This window comes from Camelus bactrianus, chromosome 3, assembly GCF_048773025.1.
Source record: "Camelus bactrianus isolate YW-2024 breed Bactrian camel chromosome 3, ASM4877302v1, whole genome shotgun sequence".
NCBI lineage: Eukaryota > Metazoa > Chordata > Mammalia > Artiodactyla > Camelidae > Camelus > Camelus bactrianus.
The window spans coordinates 36,956,569-36,969,101 of NC_133541.1; the positions used below are offsets into that span (position 1 = coordinate 36,956,569).

Sequence of the window (12,533 nt, forward strand, 5' to 3'; positions counted from 1 at the left end):
TGGCACCCCATCCCGACACATTTCCTGGTATTCTTTTCTTGCTATTTGCCTTGTTTTGTGTTATTGAAGCGACCTTTCCACAGTGGTCTTAGAAGGTCATCAACTGCAACATCTATTTCAGGAATGGAAAATACCCGCTATTGATTGTTGCGGGTGGCATACGCAGTGGATGCTGTGGCGCTCCGCCGGGATCTCTTTGCTGAAAGAGGCTTTATTCGGCGAGTTGGCGGCTGATGATCTGCGCCTGGCGAGCTCCTTTGGGTATTACCCTGGCAGAGAAGAGCCACCTTGCCCGAAGCCTCGCCTCCACCCAGCAAGCCTGCGTCCAATGAGTGTTGAGTCTTAAGTGTTTCGGGGTGTAAGGCCCAGGCCCCTTGCCTCTACGCAGGCAACCTCACTCCAGGGCTCCTCAGGGATCCTCCGAGGCCTCGGCCATGACAGTATCACGGTTCCGCTTCTCCTTTGCCCAATGCTGCTTCCTCACCCCTTAGAGATGGGTTTCCAAGAGCTCTTCACAATAAGCCTCGTGCATGCAGATTTCAGGGTTTCGGTGTCTGTTTCCCAGAGAACTGATCCATGGCAGACAGGGCTGACTTCAGTGGCCTAAAGACCACAGCCTCCTGCTCAGAAGGGCCTCGCATTGGGTTTGATGCTCCACTGTCGTCATCCTGAAACTCGCAATAACTTTTGAACTTTGAGCCCCCACATTTTCATTTTGCACCAGGCCTTACAAATTATGTAGCCTGTTCCAATGACTCAAGGGAAAAAATGTACCTGGAGCGTCATGTTGAGAGGGAATCTGCAGTGTCCCCAAGCTCTGTGGGAATGAATGCTGGTTGATGGGCCAGGCTGTGTCACAGTAGATGCCGGGAGAGGTGAGGGCAATGTGGGCACTAACTGCTTCCTGTCCCAAATTTACTGAGCAAATGCTGGCTTAGGAGAGCGGCTCAGCTGGGTGTTTCAATCCTCTGGGACCTCTCACTTATTTCTTTTCTCTGGTCTAAGTGAGACCTGGTTTTAGTCTTTCTAGGTCCTGCAGCTTTTGATGATGGCTGTGCCAAGGGCACACTCTGCTCTCCAGCCTTTTCCACCAGCAGGCACACTCACACGTGGGCCTGAACTAGAATGTGGGTTTTGAAGTCTACCCATTTCACCTTCACACTTTCACAATGTAACAATACCTCACCTGTTAAAGAACTGGGTGCTTGACATCTTACAAGGTCTTCTTGGTGCAGTGATTTTGACTCCGGGACATTTTGGCATGGGGAACAAATCAACGCTGGTTGATGGGCCAGGCTGTGTCATGGCAGATGCCGGGAGAGGTGAGGGCAATGTGGGCACTAATTGCTTTCTGTACCTAATTTTCTGTCCCTAATAAACTTTCAGTGAAAAAAATTCTGAGTAATGTGTGTGACAGAAACATCACCTCCTCTCTCACTTTCTCTTCTGGTAGCACTTTTACAAAACTACCAAATAAACATGTACATCTTTCATACCTCAAGACCCACACCTTTCCTTATCTCTATCTACTCTGCTTCTTGTCCCAAACCTGCCTCCTTTCCCAATCAAAATTCCTACTCTTAGGGTTGCATCAAAAATAAAGACAGAAAAAATAAAACAATCAGTTTATTATTACTAAGTGTTCATCTAAACAGACAATGCACCCAATTTTAAACTGGCAATAATGGCATATACATAGATATAGATATAGATACAGATAGATATAGATATATTGAGATATATATTGATATATGTAATATACATGTATATCAATCACTTGAGAATACCTGACACATATAATAAACGTGTATAATATATTTGTATATATTATATATAATATATAATATATTTCAAATATTAACCACTTAATCCTTGCAACATATTGAGGCACAAAGAGGTTAAATAATTTGCCCAATATTACTCTGTAATGCAAGTGGATGGGGCTAGGGTTCACCAGGCAGACTGTGCTTTTAACCACTGTGTTATCTGCACATGTGTCCTCAAGTCAAATGATGAGGACCTCACCAAATTTATTATTTTTTACTTTAAATATAGAGTTTAAGATGGATTAATGAAAGGCAGTGTCCAAATATACAATTTGATCAAAGCTACTCATTGACAGATGCAAATGGAATTCATTGTGGGGCAGTTGACATGTGGCAACTAATAAATGAACTCTGTCCAATCTGGAAAACACTAAGAATATGAGCAGAACATCTGTGGAGAAGAAACACCATAGATGTGCTTAAAGGTGTGAGGACTGAGAGAAGAATTTTGAGACTTTTGAGCCTGGAAACAGAATACAATGGCAGAACTACCTTCAAATATCTGAGAGGAATCTCTCATAATTTTCTTGTCAATTGATCATGAATAAAGTGTTGATATCAGAATTCACGTTAATCAAATGTCACTTGGGTTCATAAGAATAGCTCTTCAGATACTTTATTGAAAGAGGATTCCTAACAAATACAAATTTTGCTGGTTGATATGAGGAATGGGGTGGGGTGGGGTGAGGTGGACGAGGTTCAAGGATAAGGAGTGGAGAAAGGGTAGATGAAAACTATAGTACAAACAGCACATACTAGCCAAGAGGTTTCAACAAAAATGATAAATGAGGAGATATGAAGGGGTGGAGTGAGAGTCAAGATCAGGCAGTTGACATTTCCTGGTAATCTTTTTAAAAAAGTAAAGCTGTGTTAAAACAGCCTTTTGGAAGTACCCTCCTTTGGCTCTGGCCCTCTAACATACAGAATTACTAGGGTAATGTGTAAAGTGCCTACCATGGTCCCTGGCCCTCTGGAGGGTCTCCATGTTCTGTATAACTTTTGACAGGCTTCTCTTCTACCGGTCCCTGCTGAGCCAGCCCAAGTCAGAGGCTAGAGGGCTGTTCTCACTGGTCTGCTGCTTTATCTTCATCCAGCAGGAAACCCTGGACTGCTCTCCAATTTCTGTTAAGACTTCACCCAGTTTTCAAACTGATGGATTGGAGAGGCAGAGTATGTTTCCCTCTATTGCACAATCTCTGACAAAACTGGCTTTATGATTCTTACACCTACTGTGATTGCCTATTTTGGAATTCAATACCTATTTGTATTCTAATTCTACATGGAGCTTTCTTGAAGAATGGCTGCATGTTGACTTTAATGACTTAAAAGTATCCTGCCAGAGGTACTTTCTGAAAAGTTTATGGTTTTTTTGTAAGAACTTGGTCATTTTTTTTCCTGGCCCATTGGTATACAAAGGTCAAAAAAAAAAAAAAAAAAAAAGCTTTGGAATTGGAGTCAGATGATGTGAATTTGTGCTATTTTTCTGACATACCTGTAAGTTTTATAAACTTAGAGAACAACTCCTGGAGCCTCAGCTGTCATGTCTAAAAATGGATATTACTCCTCATATTTAATGAAACATGGGACAGCTGAATAGGATTTTGTGAAATTTTAAAAGTTTGGTGAAGAATTCTCCTTTTAGGAGGAAATCTGTATCTACAAGACTGACTCTTGGGGAAAAATTGTTGATCAGTGACTGGCACTGATAGCTAATATTTATTATGCACTTACTGATGTTTTGTTTTGTTTTATTTTATTTTGTTACTAACTGATGTTTTAGATGTATTACCTGATTTCAGTCCCCTAACATTCTTGCAGAGTAGGTATTTTTATTGCCCGCCTTTATAGATCAGGAAAACAGAGCACAGAGAGAGTCAGCAACTTGCCTAAGGTCACCCAGGAAGAATGTTAGAAGCTGGGATTTGAAACCTGGCCACATTCCTCTAGGACCTGACTTTGTAACCATGAATCCCTTGAAGGCTGGAAGTAGGGACCCTCCCCTCCCCAGGACCAGCTACGAGAGCAGTAAATCTGTCAAGACATAATGTCTGTCTTTTAAATATATTTTTACCTTTTTTAACACCTTTATTGTGGTATAATTTCTATACAATAAACTACACATATTTCAGATATACACTTTGATGTATTTTGATAGATATATACACCTATGAAACCACCACTCCCCAAGAGGTGCAATTTTTGAATTCCCAGTTTATCCTTTCCCACCCCTTTTACCCCCTTACCATAAGTTTATTCTCTATGTGAGTCTGTTTCTGTTTTGTAGATAAGTTCATTTCTGTCCTTTTTTTTTAAGATCCCACATATAAGTCATATCATATGGTATTCTTCTTTCTCTTTCTGGCTTACCTCTCTTAGAATAACAATCTCTAGGTCCATCCATGTTGCTGCAAATGGCATTATTTTATCCCTTTTATGGCTGAGTAGTATTCCATTGTTTAAATATACCACATCTTCTTTATCCATTTATCTGTCAATGGACATTTAGGTTGTTTCCATGTCTTTCATGGCTATTGTAAATAGTGCTGCCATGAACATTGGGATGCACGTGTCTTCAAATTATATTTTTCTCTGGATATATGCCTAGGAGTGGGATTGCTAGATCATATAGTAAGTTTATTTTTAGTTTTTTAAGGAACCTCCATACTGTCCTTCATAGTGGCTGCACCAATTTTCACTCCCATCAACAGTGTAGGAAGGTTTCTTTTTCTTCACACCTTCTCCAACATTTATCGTTTGTAGGCTTTTTAATAATGGCCATTCTGACTGGTGTGAGGTGATATTTCATTGTAGTTTTGATTTGCATTTTTCTAACAATTAGTGATGTTGAGCATCTTTTCATGTGCTTGTTGGCTGTCTGGATGTCTTCTTTGGAGAGATGTCTATGTAGGTCTTCTGCTCATTTTTTGATTCAGTTGTTTGTTTTTTGATATTAAGCTGTATGAGCTGTTTATATATTTTGGAAATTAGTCTCTTGTCAGTCACATCACTTGCAAATATTTTCTCCCATTCTGTATGTTGTCTTTTCATTTTGTTAATGGTATCCTTAGCTGCACAAAACCTTTTAAGTTTAATTAGGTCCCATTTGTTTATTTTTCCTTTTATTTTCATTATTCTAGGAGCTGGTTCAATACCTTTTATTTATTTTAATATGGTTCATTTAGACAGTATTTATCTCAATAGAGGGGAATATAAATGTAGAGAAAAATAATGTCTACATTTTGTAAAACCTAATTGGAAATGAAAATTTAAAAGTCCTGCCATGAATTTCCTAACTTGGTCCTCTTGAAGCTGACAGTGAAACTTTGCTCTCAGAAGTCTTGATGGATTGGCCGCTGGGGGCTTTCTTAACTGGGGAAATAAAACTTTTAAATCAGGAATCTGGGGAGATGAGCATTTTAAATGCAGGTTTATCATGTTAAAAAAATTCAGAAGAGCTAACACATTAAAATCTGTATATATATTTATAATTTATGTAAAATGGCAATCCTTATCTTGTGGCTGATCATAATAGCTGATATATCATAGGTGTTCAATAAATACCTTTTAAATGAGCAGATGGATGAATGTGGCAAAGCCAATGTCAATACCAGCACTTGCCAAAATAACAGTATCTAATGTCTATTGATGACTTATGTGTCAGGTATAGCTTAAACATATAGCACACCTTCTCTCATTTAAATCCTTAAGCAACACTAGGAAGTAAGGACTATTTTAAACTTTTATTTTGCAGATAAGAATACAGGGACCAGGGATATTTAGTAACTTATTCAAAGTAAAGTTGTATACCCAAGATTCAAACTTGCACCCTATGGGTCCAGGTCTATCCTGGAATCCACAAGGATGTGCACTCTCCGAGAAACAAATCTCATCTGGGTCTGATTAAGCTCTGCTTAGTCACTCCCAGAAGAGAAGTGGTCTGCAGGCTTTCTGGAGGGGCCTCTTGGAGTTTAGTGATGAGGCTGACCAAGAAGGTTATGTGAGGACAAAATGATGTTGGGTAATGAGTGAGGATGGGCTATGGGCCAGGCTGTGGACTAAGGGAGCTGTCACTTCCTGTGGCTGAGGAGGTGCTGCTCCTTCAGCAGAGTTCTGCAGGGAATCTAATGAGAAATACGTTTTTAAAAGTGAATGAAATACAGTAACTATGGGCCTCAGGTTTCAGTACCTAAATTCAATATGTTGTCCAACATGTACCCTGGTAAAATGAGCAAGGGTCAGAGAAGCCCAACCTCAAACACCTTTTTAAATTATAAGGCCCACGCCTTGGGAGAAGAAGGATCACCACTGTCAGTGGATATAGGGTCTCCTACCTTAGGTACTGGCCCTCTAGGAGGTCCTGGATTGCCCAGAACAGTCCTGACAAGGCAAAAAGTAACTCCCAGCAGGGGATCATCTGGATGGACTTTAAAAAAGATTCATAAAGTCTCCCAGCTTCTCCCTGTCATAATGACAGAAAGGAACTGTGGTGGCAACCCAGGAGAAGGTTCTCCTAAAGCCCTCCAGGATGGTGTGGGGTTGGGTTGCATAATAAAACCTCAAAATCTGTCCATTAAAATCAGGTTGATTAAAAAAAAATCAGGTGAAAATAAAAAGCAGTTCCTGAGCTCAGTGTGCACTCACCTCTCTGCTTCTTGTCATGAGACTTCATCTAAGGATACAGTACCACCTTGCTCCTCACCAGTGTCACGCCAGAGCAGTGCAGGTGGGTCCTTCCACAGGAGTGGCTAAACACTGTCCAGTTTGGCTCAGAATTCCTGTTATATCTTAACATATTATTATAAATAATAATATATTAATATTATGTATTACAATATATTGTATATCAAAGCATTATATATATATATATATATATATATATATATATATATATAAAATATACGTATATATAAACATACACTACTCGAATCCAATGGCTATAAAAGAGACCAGAGCTTTCAATAGTATTATAAAAAGCAGAACTTTTTTTTTTTCCTGAATGAAATCATGCCTGGAACCTCAGCACAGAAAGTGAAGGGGTGCTCTCTAGTTTCCTGGGTAGGTGGAATGGGGGGTAGTTGGTGGGGTGATGGGTGGGGCTGGAATTGGGGCCATCCCAGAGGGGTCATCCCTGAAGAGACACCAGGGAATTAAAGTTCTCTGAGGGATGATCCACCCTTTGTTTTGGGGTCCTGCCTTGTATCCCTAGACTTAGTCCAGGGCCTGACCTGTTCAGCATTTGTTGAATGAAGTGAGGAAGAAGAAGGGAACAGGGGTGGTCACATCTGCATTCTCTGATAACTGGGCAAGGACTTCAGGGTGGGGATGAAGAACGGCTTTAAGTTTTGGAGAAGCCATTGGGCAGGCAATAAAACCTGTGTTTCTATGAACCGTTTGTTATTCTTCCTTCTGTTGCTAATGACTGATACTAATGTTTATTAATAGGCTAGTCATGTGTGCATGTATTTACATCTGAGTCTCAAGTCTTTTTTTTTTTTTTTTAAAGAACCAGCTATTTGGATCCTCCATCATCCCAAATGCCTCTTGGAACTCCTTCCAGGAGTCCCTGTAGGGCAGAATGTAAGGTTTTGTATTCACTGCACCCAATTCACTGCACCCTCTGAATGGCTCTGATGAACTTCCTCACAAGACCCTATGAGACATTTTAAAAGTAAAATGCCTGTAGGAAGTTTCTGAGAAATAAATGTGGGCTTTTTTAAAATTAGTGTTGTCTTCAGAAATGAATGTTTCATTTGATGATATCTAACATCATCCTGGAAGAGGGTGATGAGATTTGCAGTGATTCTAGATGTTCAGAGTTGGTTTCACTATTTTCTGAAGGAGAATTGAATTAGATGACTGCAAGTAATAGCATGCCAAGATTTAGCAATGGGTTTGCAGAATCCTTTAGTTACGTGTAAACATTTTCTGGTCCTAAAGTCTTCATCTTACTGCCAAAGGTGGAGTGGTGATTTAGTTGGGAAACATCGTATTTATCTGGGAAACATCAATAGCATTTTTTCTCACCTACCAAGTCATAAAAAGGATTTCATGCTTCAAGAACCAGGCATTTTCTGCTCTTATTTGCTGTTGTATTCTAGGCATCTAGAACAATGTCTTGTAAGTGGTATACACACAGTAACTAATTTATGAGTGTATGAAGCATGCTTCTCTGCAAGTCCGTTGTGAAATTCAGGCACATGAGGCCAAAAGGAACCAGGTATCAACTTCTTTGACTTCTCAGACTTTAAACATTTTTTTCTCATCTGTGGATTTATTCCTTTACTAGGGTCCACCCAATTACTCCACATTTTTTGAGATGAATGGGATAGAAAAACCAACTTCTAGATCCAACCCAATAGAAAAAAAAAACAAATAGAAATTTGTAGAAATGTTAATTCCCTGATAGTATAGAATAGAGGGTCCCAACATGTCCAAGTATAAGGATGTCTATTTGATATTAAAAGTTTTTGCACATTGTCATCTAATGGTTGTATTTTTAGTATCCAGTGATCGCTTTTTTCCATAATATGTTTCCTCAATTAAAAATTCAGTCACATTTAAAAATAAATTTGCATTTTATTAATCAAAACCACATCTATAGAACTTGAAAAATAGTTATATATATATAAACACTGATTTATAACAATGCTTGACACACATATAGATTCATGGACTACTCTATTCCTTCCCCCCTGGTCCCAAATCCTATGGTGGAACTAATATAGATAGATCATATTGTATTTGTAAAGAAAAACTACTTTTGGTTAATTTACATAAATTATTTTAAGGAATGAAGTCCTAGTAGTACTAGTAGTAATAGATGAACACACTATAGCTATTCACCATCCTGAGACTAAAATTTTGAAGGGGTAAATTCCTTGAGATAGGAGAAGGGAAGGAAAACAAATGAGTCTTTCTCTTGCCTGTTTCTGACTTTAGCACTTTCCTGTCTTCCACATCATGATTCAGGACACAGGGCAGACATCTTGGAGAGCACCCCACCTGTGTTCTCTATTGTTGTCTGTGAGCCACCAACAGGTACCATTATTTTATTCATTCAAGAAGCCACCCTTTCAGGAATGTATATTGCTTCTTGGCCCCTGCCTGGTCCCTAGAAGTCCTGGGCAAAGAGCCAGGAAAAGAATGTGATTGCTCAGACGAAAATCAATGGGCTGGGATTTCTTCACCTTGGGTGACTCCAGTCTACTCAAGGAATGAACTGAATTGTCTCTGAGCAGGGAAAATAGTACATCCCCTTTGGATTCACTCCCTTATTTATAAGCCATAACTTCAGGAACAACAAGCTGGAGGACCTGCCAGCATCCTTGAGCCAGCATCTCAGCTGATGTCACAGTTAACAGTCTGAAGTAGGGGCATGGGAGGGAGGGTGAGTAGTCTTGTAGGACTGAGCCCTTAGCCTATGAAATCAGATGATATCTCCAGGTAGATAGTATCAGAACTGAGTTAAATTGTAGGACACCCAGCTGGTGCTGCAGCTGGTGGGAAAAAAACCCTCACACATCTGGTGTCAGAATTGTTGTGACTATGGTAGTAGTGTAACAGTAAAGGAGAAACACAAGGAAGGAGAAGTGAGTTTCTCCTACACAGTGAAGGTTATTAAGCAGGACTATTCCTGAAAAATCTGGTAGAGGAGCTGACCTGGCCATGCACTCTTTTGTCCTTGGTGCTTCCTCTTCTCTCTTGGCTATAGCATTAACATGGTGGCCAGAGCGGCAGCTGCCATTCTGGGACAAGAGGAGTACTGAGGTTGTAAAACTTACGTAGGCTAGTAAAGCACATAGAACAAACTTGGGCCCTTAATATCATGGCAGAACCTCTACAGCAGCCCAAACTACTCATCACTGGACTTAACTTTCAGGAGAGAACAGTAAATTCCATCTGGCTCAACTCACTGTTATCTTGTGGACTAAGAACTTTGATATTACCTGGGAGCTGGTTAGAGAGGTAGAATCTCAGGCCCTTCCCTGGTCCAACTCAATTGGAACGTGCATTTAACAAGATCCCCACATGCTTTGCATGCACACTTGCACACTGAGGTTGGAGAAATGCTGATCTAGATGTAGTTGGTATATGTAGCCCAGTCTCTCTGTTTATAAGAGATACAAGAATAATGCATCCCACTTGCCAGTACTAAAACATAATAAGAATCACACAATCATAGGGTAGAACAACTACAGGGACCTGAGTTCTTTGTATACAAAGAAAGGTAGCTTCCATGCAAATTAGTTAATTAATGTTCCAACCACCACACTTGGCACCAGGGATATCCTGGCTCTCAAGTTCATAATATAACAAGGGAGACATGTAAGCATTGCATTACAGTAACTGTTTACATGCAACAAGAGAGAGATGCTCAGATGTTTGGGGAAAACAGATGAGGAATCTAAGCCTTACCTCCTGGGCTATGGAGCAGGTTTAAGAAAACTTCTTGCAAGAGGTATCACCCAAGTAATTATGGATTATCTTGCTTCTTCTTCTAGCTTCAGGGATGCAGAGGCCATCCATTGTGGGCTTAGTCAGCCTAACAGCCTCCCAGAGGAAGAGTTGATGCTTAGAAAACACAGATTTCAGCACTAATGTCATCACCTTATGCCATCTTTAGTTTCTCAGTTTATAATGTGGACTTCTTGGCTCCATTTTACAGTTGAGGACAATGTAGATGCTGAATAGTGAGTGTATTTCAAAAGACTCGGTGTAGGTGACCAATTAAGTCTATATGAGGATTTAGCATTCATTGAACTCTAATATCTTCTCAATTTTGTCGACATTGGGTTTCAAATTCCATCATTGATTAGCTATTTCTATTTATCTGTCTTCTCTGAACAATCTGAAGTTGGAAATCCTTTTGATAGATGTTTAGAACGTATCTTCCTCTTCTCTTTATATTTCTATTTGATATTCTTCAGTTCATTAGATTATTAAAAATGAAATCACATTTTTGGATATTTGTGGTTTGGCTGGCTAGCTGGGAAACTGTTTTCTGGCATTCATTAATGCTTTTTTTCTTTCCATTTAAAGAACATTTACTGGATTTGGTACTTGAAAAAAGAAAATGCCAAATTAAGAAATGGGAGGGAGAATAAATGCCCTGTGCATGCAAAAACCCAGAATGATTTTCTTCTCCCAATTTTTATGAATTTGACAGTATTGAGAATGGGAACATTGTTTCTAACAAAATCCAAATTTTTATTTCTCTCTCTAATTAATATGGCTTTAATTATTTCTTCTTCTTCTCCTTCTTTGTCTTCTTCTTTCCTACTGCTTTTCTGAAATGGCTTTCTAGATTCTGATCTTCTTCTTCCTTAAAATAGACCAAAATAGCCTTGGTGGTGAATACTATCATGGAAGTGAAACAGACAAGGACTCAGCTTGCCTCATGCTCGTGGTGTGTCTACTTCTCTATAGACAGTGCCTGGGTCCACAGCTGACTGTTTCCCACTCCCCTAAGTTAACTACAACAAGGGGAAGACAACGAGAGCCTTGAAATCTTTTTGTATTCTCCTCTCTTCCGAAGAACTCACAAGTTCGCAAGTATTCAACCAGTGCTAACTAGAGGGTGTTGCCAAGCATAACAGACTATACACAAATGAACAAGGCCTCCCTCATATTGCAATCCCAGCAGAAAATGATGCAGCAAAAGCAATCCCCAACCCTTGGTTGCCTGCCACACAAGTACTTGCTTCAAGCTCTGTATTCAGCCAGTTCTAGGATGCTGCCACCTTTTCCTGTGTTCAATACTTGGTTTACAGCCACAGTCCTCTCCACCCAGAATGTGTTATTTGGCTTTAACAAATGCAAGAGGAAGTGCCCTTCCCTGCACAGAAATCCAAACACAGGGTGAAACCACAGCTTGTTTTCAACAGGCCTCCCGTTGTGAGCCCTCCCAGCTGTACTGCCTTTCTGAAGTGATTTGGGGACTGGTGGTTTAAAGCAGTGGCCTCTGCCTCTTCCTGAGGATGCCTCTAACAAGGATCTTGAGATCATTAGTCATGATCTGAAGATTTACCAGTATGGCTCACTGAACCAGGTCATGCTTTGTCAGATGTGAAATTCTGATATTCTAACACATGGTTTGTTTGCAAATTGTGCTTAAATAATATATAACAATATAGTGCTCTGGAGTAGTGCTTTATTTATGGCTTCATTTACTCAATAATTTTTAAAAATATTTCTTGGACAGTGATTTATTTGTTCAGCATATTTTTTTTGGAAGGGGAGATAATTAGGTTTATTTATTTCTTTATTTTCAGAGGAGGTACTGGGGATTGAACCCAGGACCTTGAGCATGCTAAGCATGTGCTCTACCACTTGAGCTATACCCTTCCTCCCTCAGTAATTGTTTATTAAGTGACTAATACATGTCAGGTTCTGTGCTAGGTGCAGCAGTTACAAGGCAGAAAAGAGATAGCATTGCCCTGTGTGGGCTATGGATTCAAATCTGTCTCATCTCCGTTAAGTTGGCTGTATGAATAGATTATAGTGGGGATGCAAAAGGAGTGGTAGATTGAACTTAGGCAGGAGAATTGCAGCCAGCATGTAAGATACCTTTTTGTAAATTGGAGCCTCATCCTCTGGGCTCATTTGGTTCCCACACTAGAACATGGGATTTGGTGAGTAGAATGTGGGCTGGATTTATCCCACACTCACCTCTGTGGCAGGTCCTGATCAGGACAGCTTTCTTTAAGG

The 12,533-nt window shown here is 39.9% G+C and overlaps 1 protein-coding gene and 1 long non-coding RNA gene across 8 annotated transcripts in view; one reads left to right on the top strand and one right to left on the bottom strand.

Annotated features, from left to right (window-relative positions):
- SNX18 (sorting nexin 18) overlaps positions 1 to 12,533 on the top strand; it is a 234,912-nt gene that overhangs the window by 81,588 nt on the left and 140,791 nt on the right. The window contains exon 2 of one of the 4 annotated variants that reach the window (XM_074358111.1): positions 122 to 1,614. The exons of the other annotated variants lie outside the window; for them this stretch is intronic. Coding sequence (XP_074214212.1) covers positions 122 to 144 — 23 coding nt within the window. The 3' untranslated portion in view covers positions 145 to 1,614. Of the gene's footprint in view, positions 1 to 121; positions 1,615 to 12,533 lie in introns of those variants that run through there. 4 annotated transcript variants of the gene reach the window in all.
- Positions 1 to 12,533, bottom strand: part of LOC141576020 (uncharacterized) — a 67,906-nt gene that overhangs the window by 23,052 nt on the left and 32,321 nt on the right. For 3 of the 4 annotated variants that reach the window (XR_012504202.1, XR_012504201.1, XR_012504198.1), the window contains one exon: positions 6,468 to 6,610. This is a non-coding gene — a long non-coding RNA (uncharacterized LOC141576020). Of the gene's footprint in view, positions 1 to 6,467; positions 6,611 to 10,241; positions 11,149 to 12,533 lie in introns of all 4 variants that reach the window. The other variant, XR_012504200.1, reaches the window with a different exon arrangement.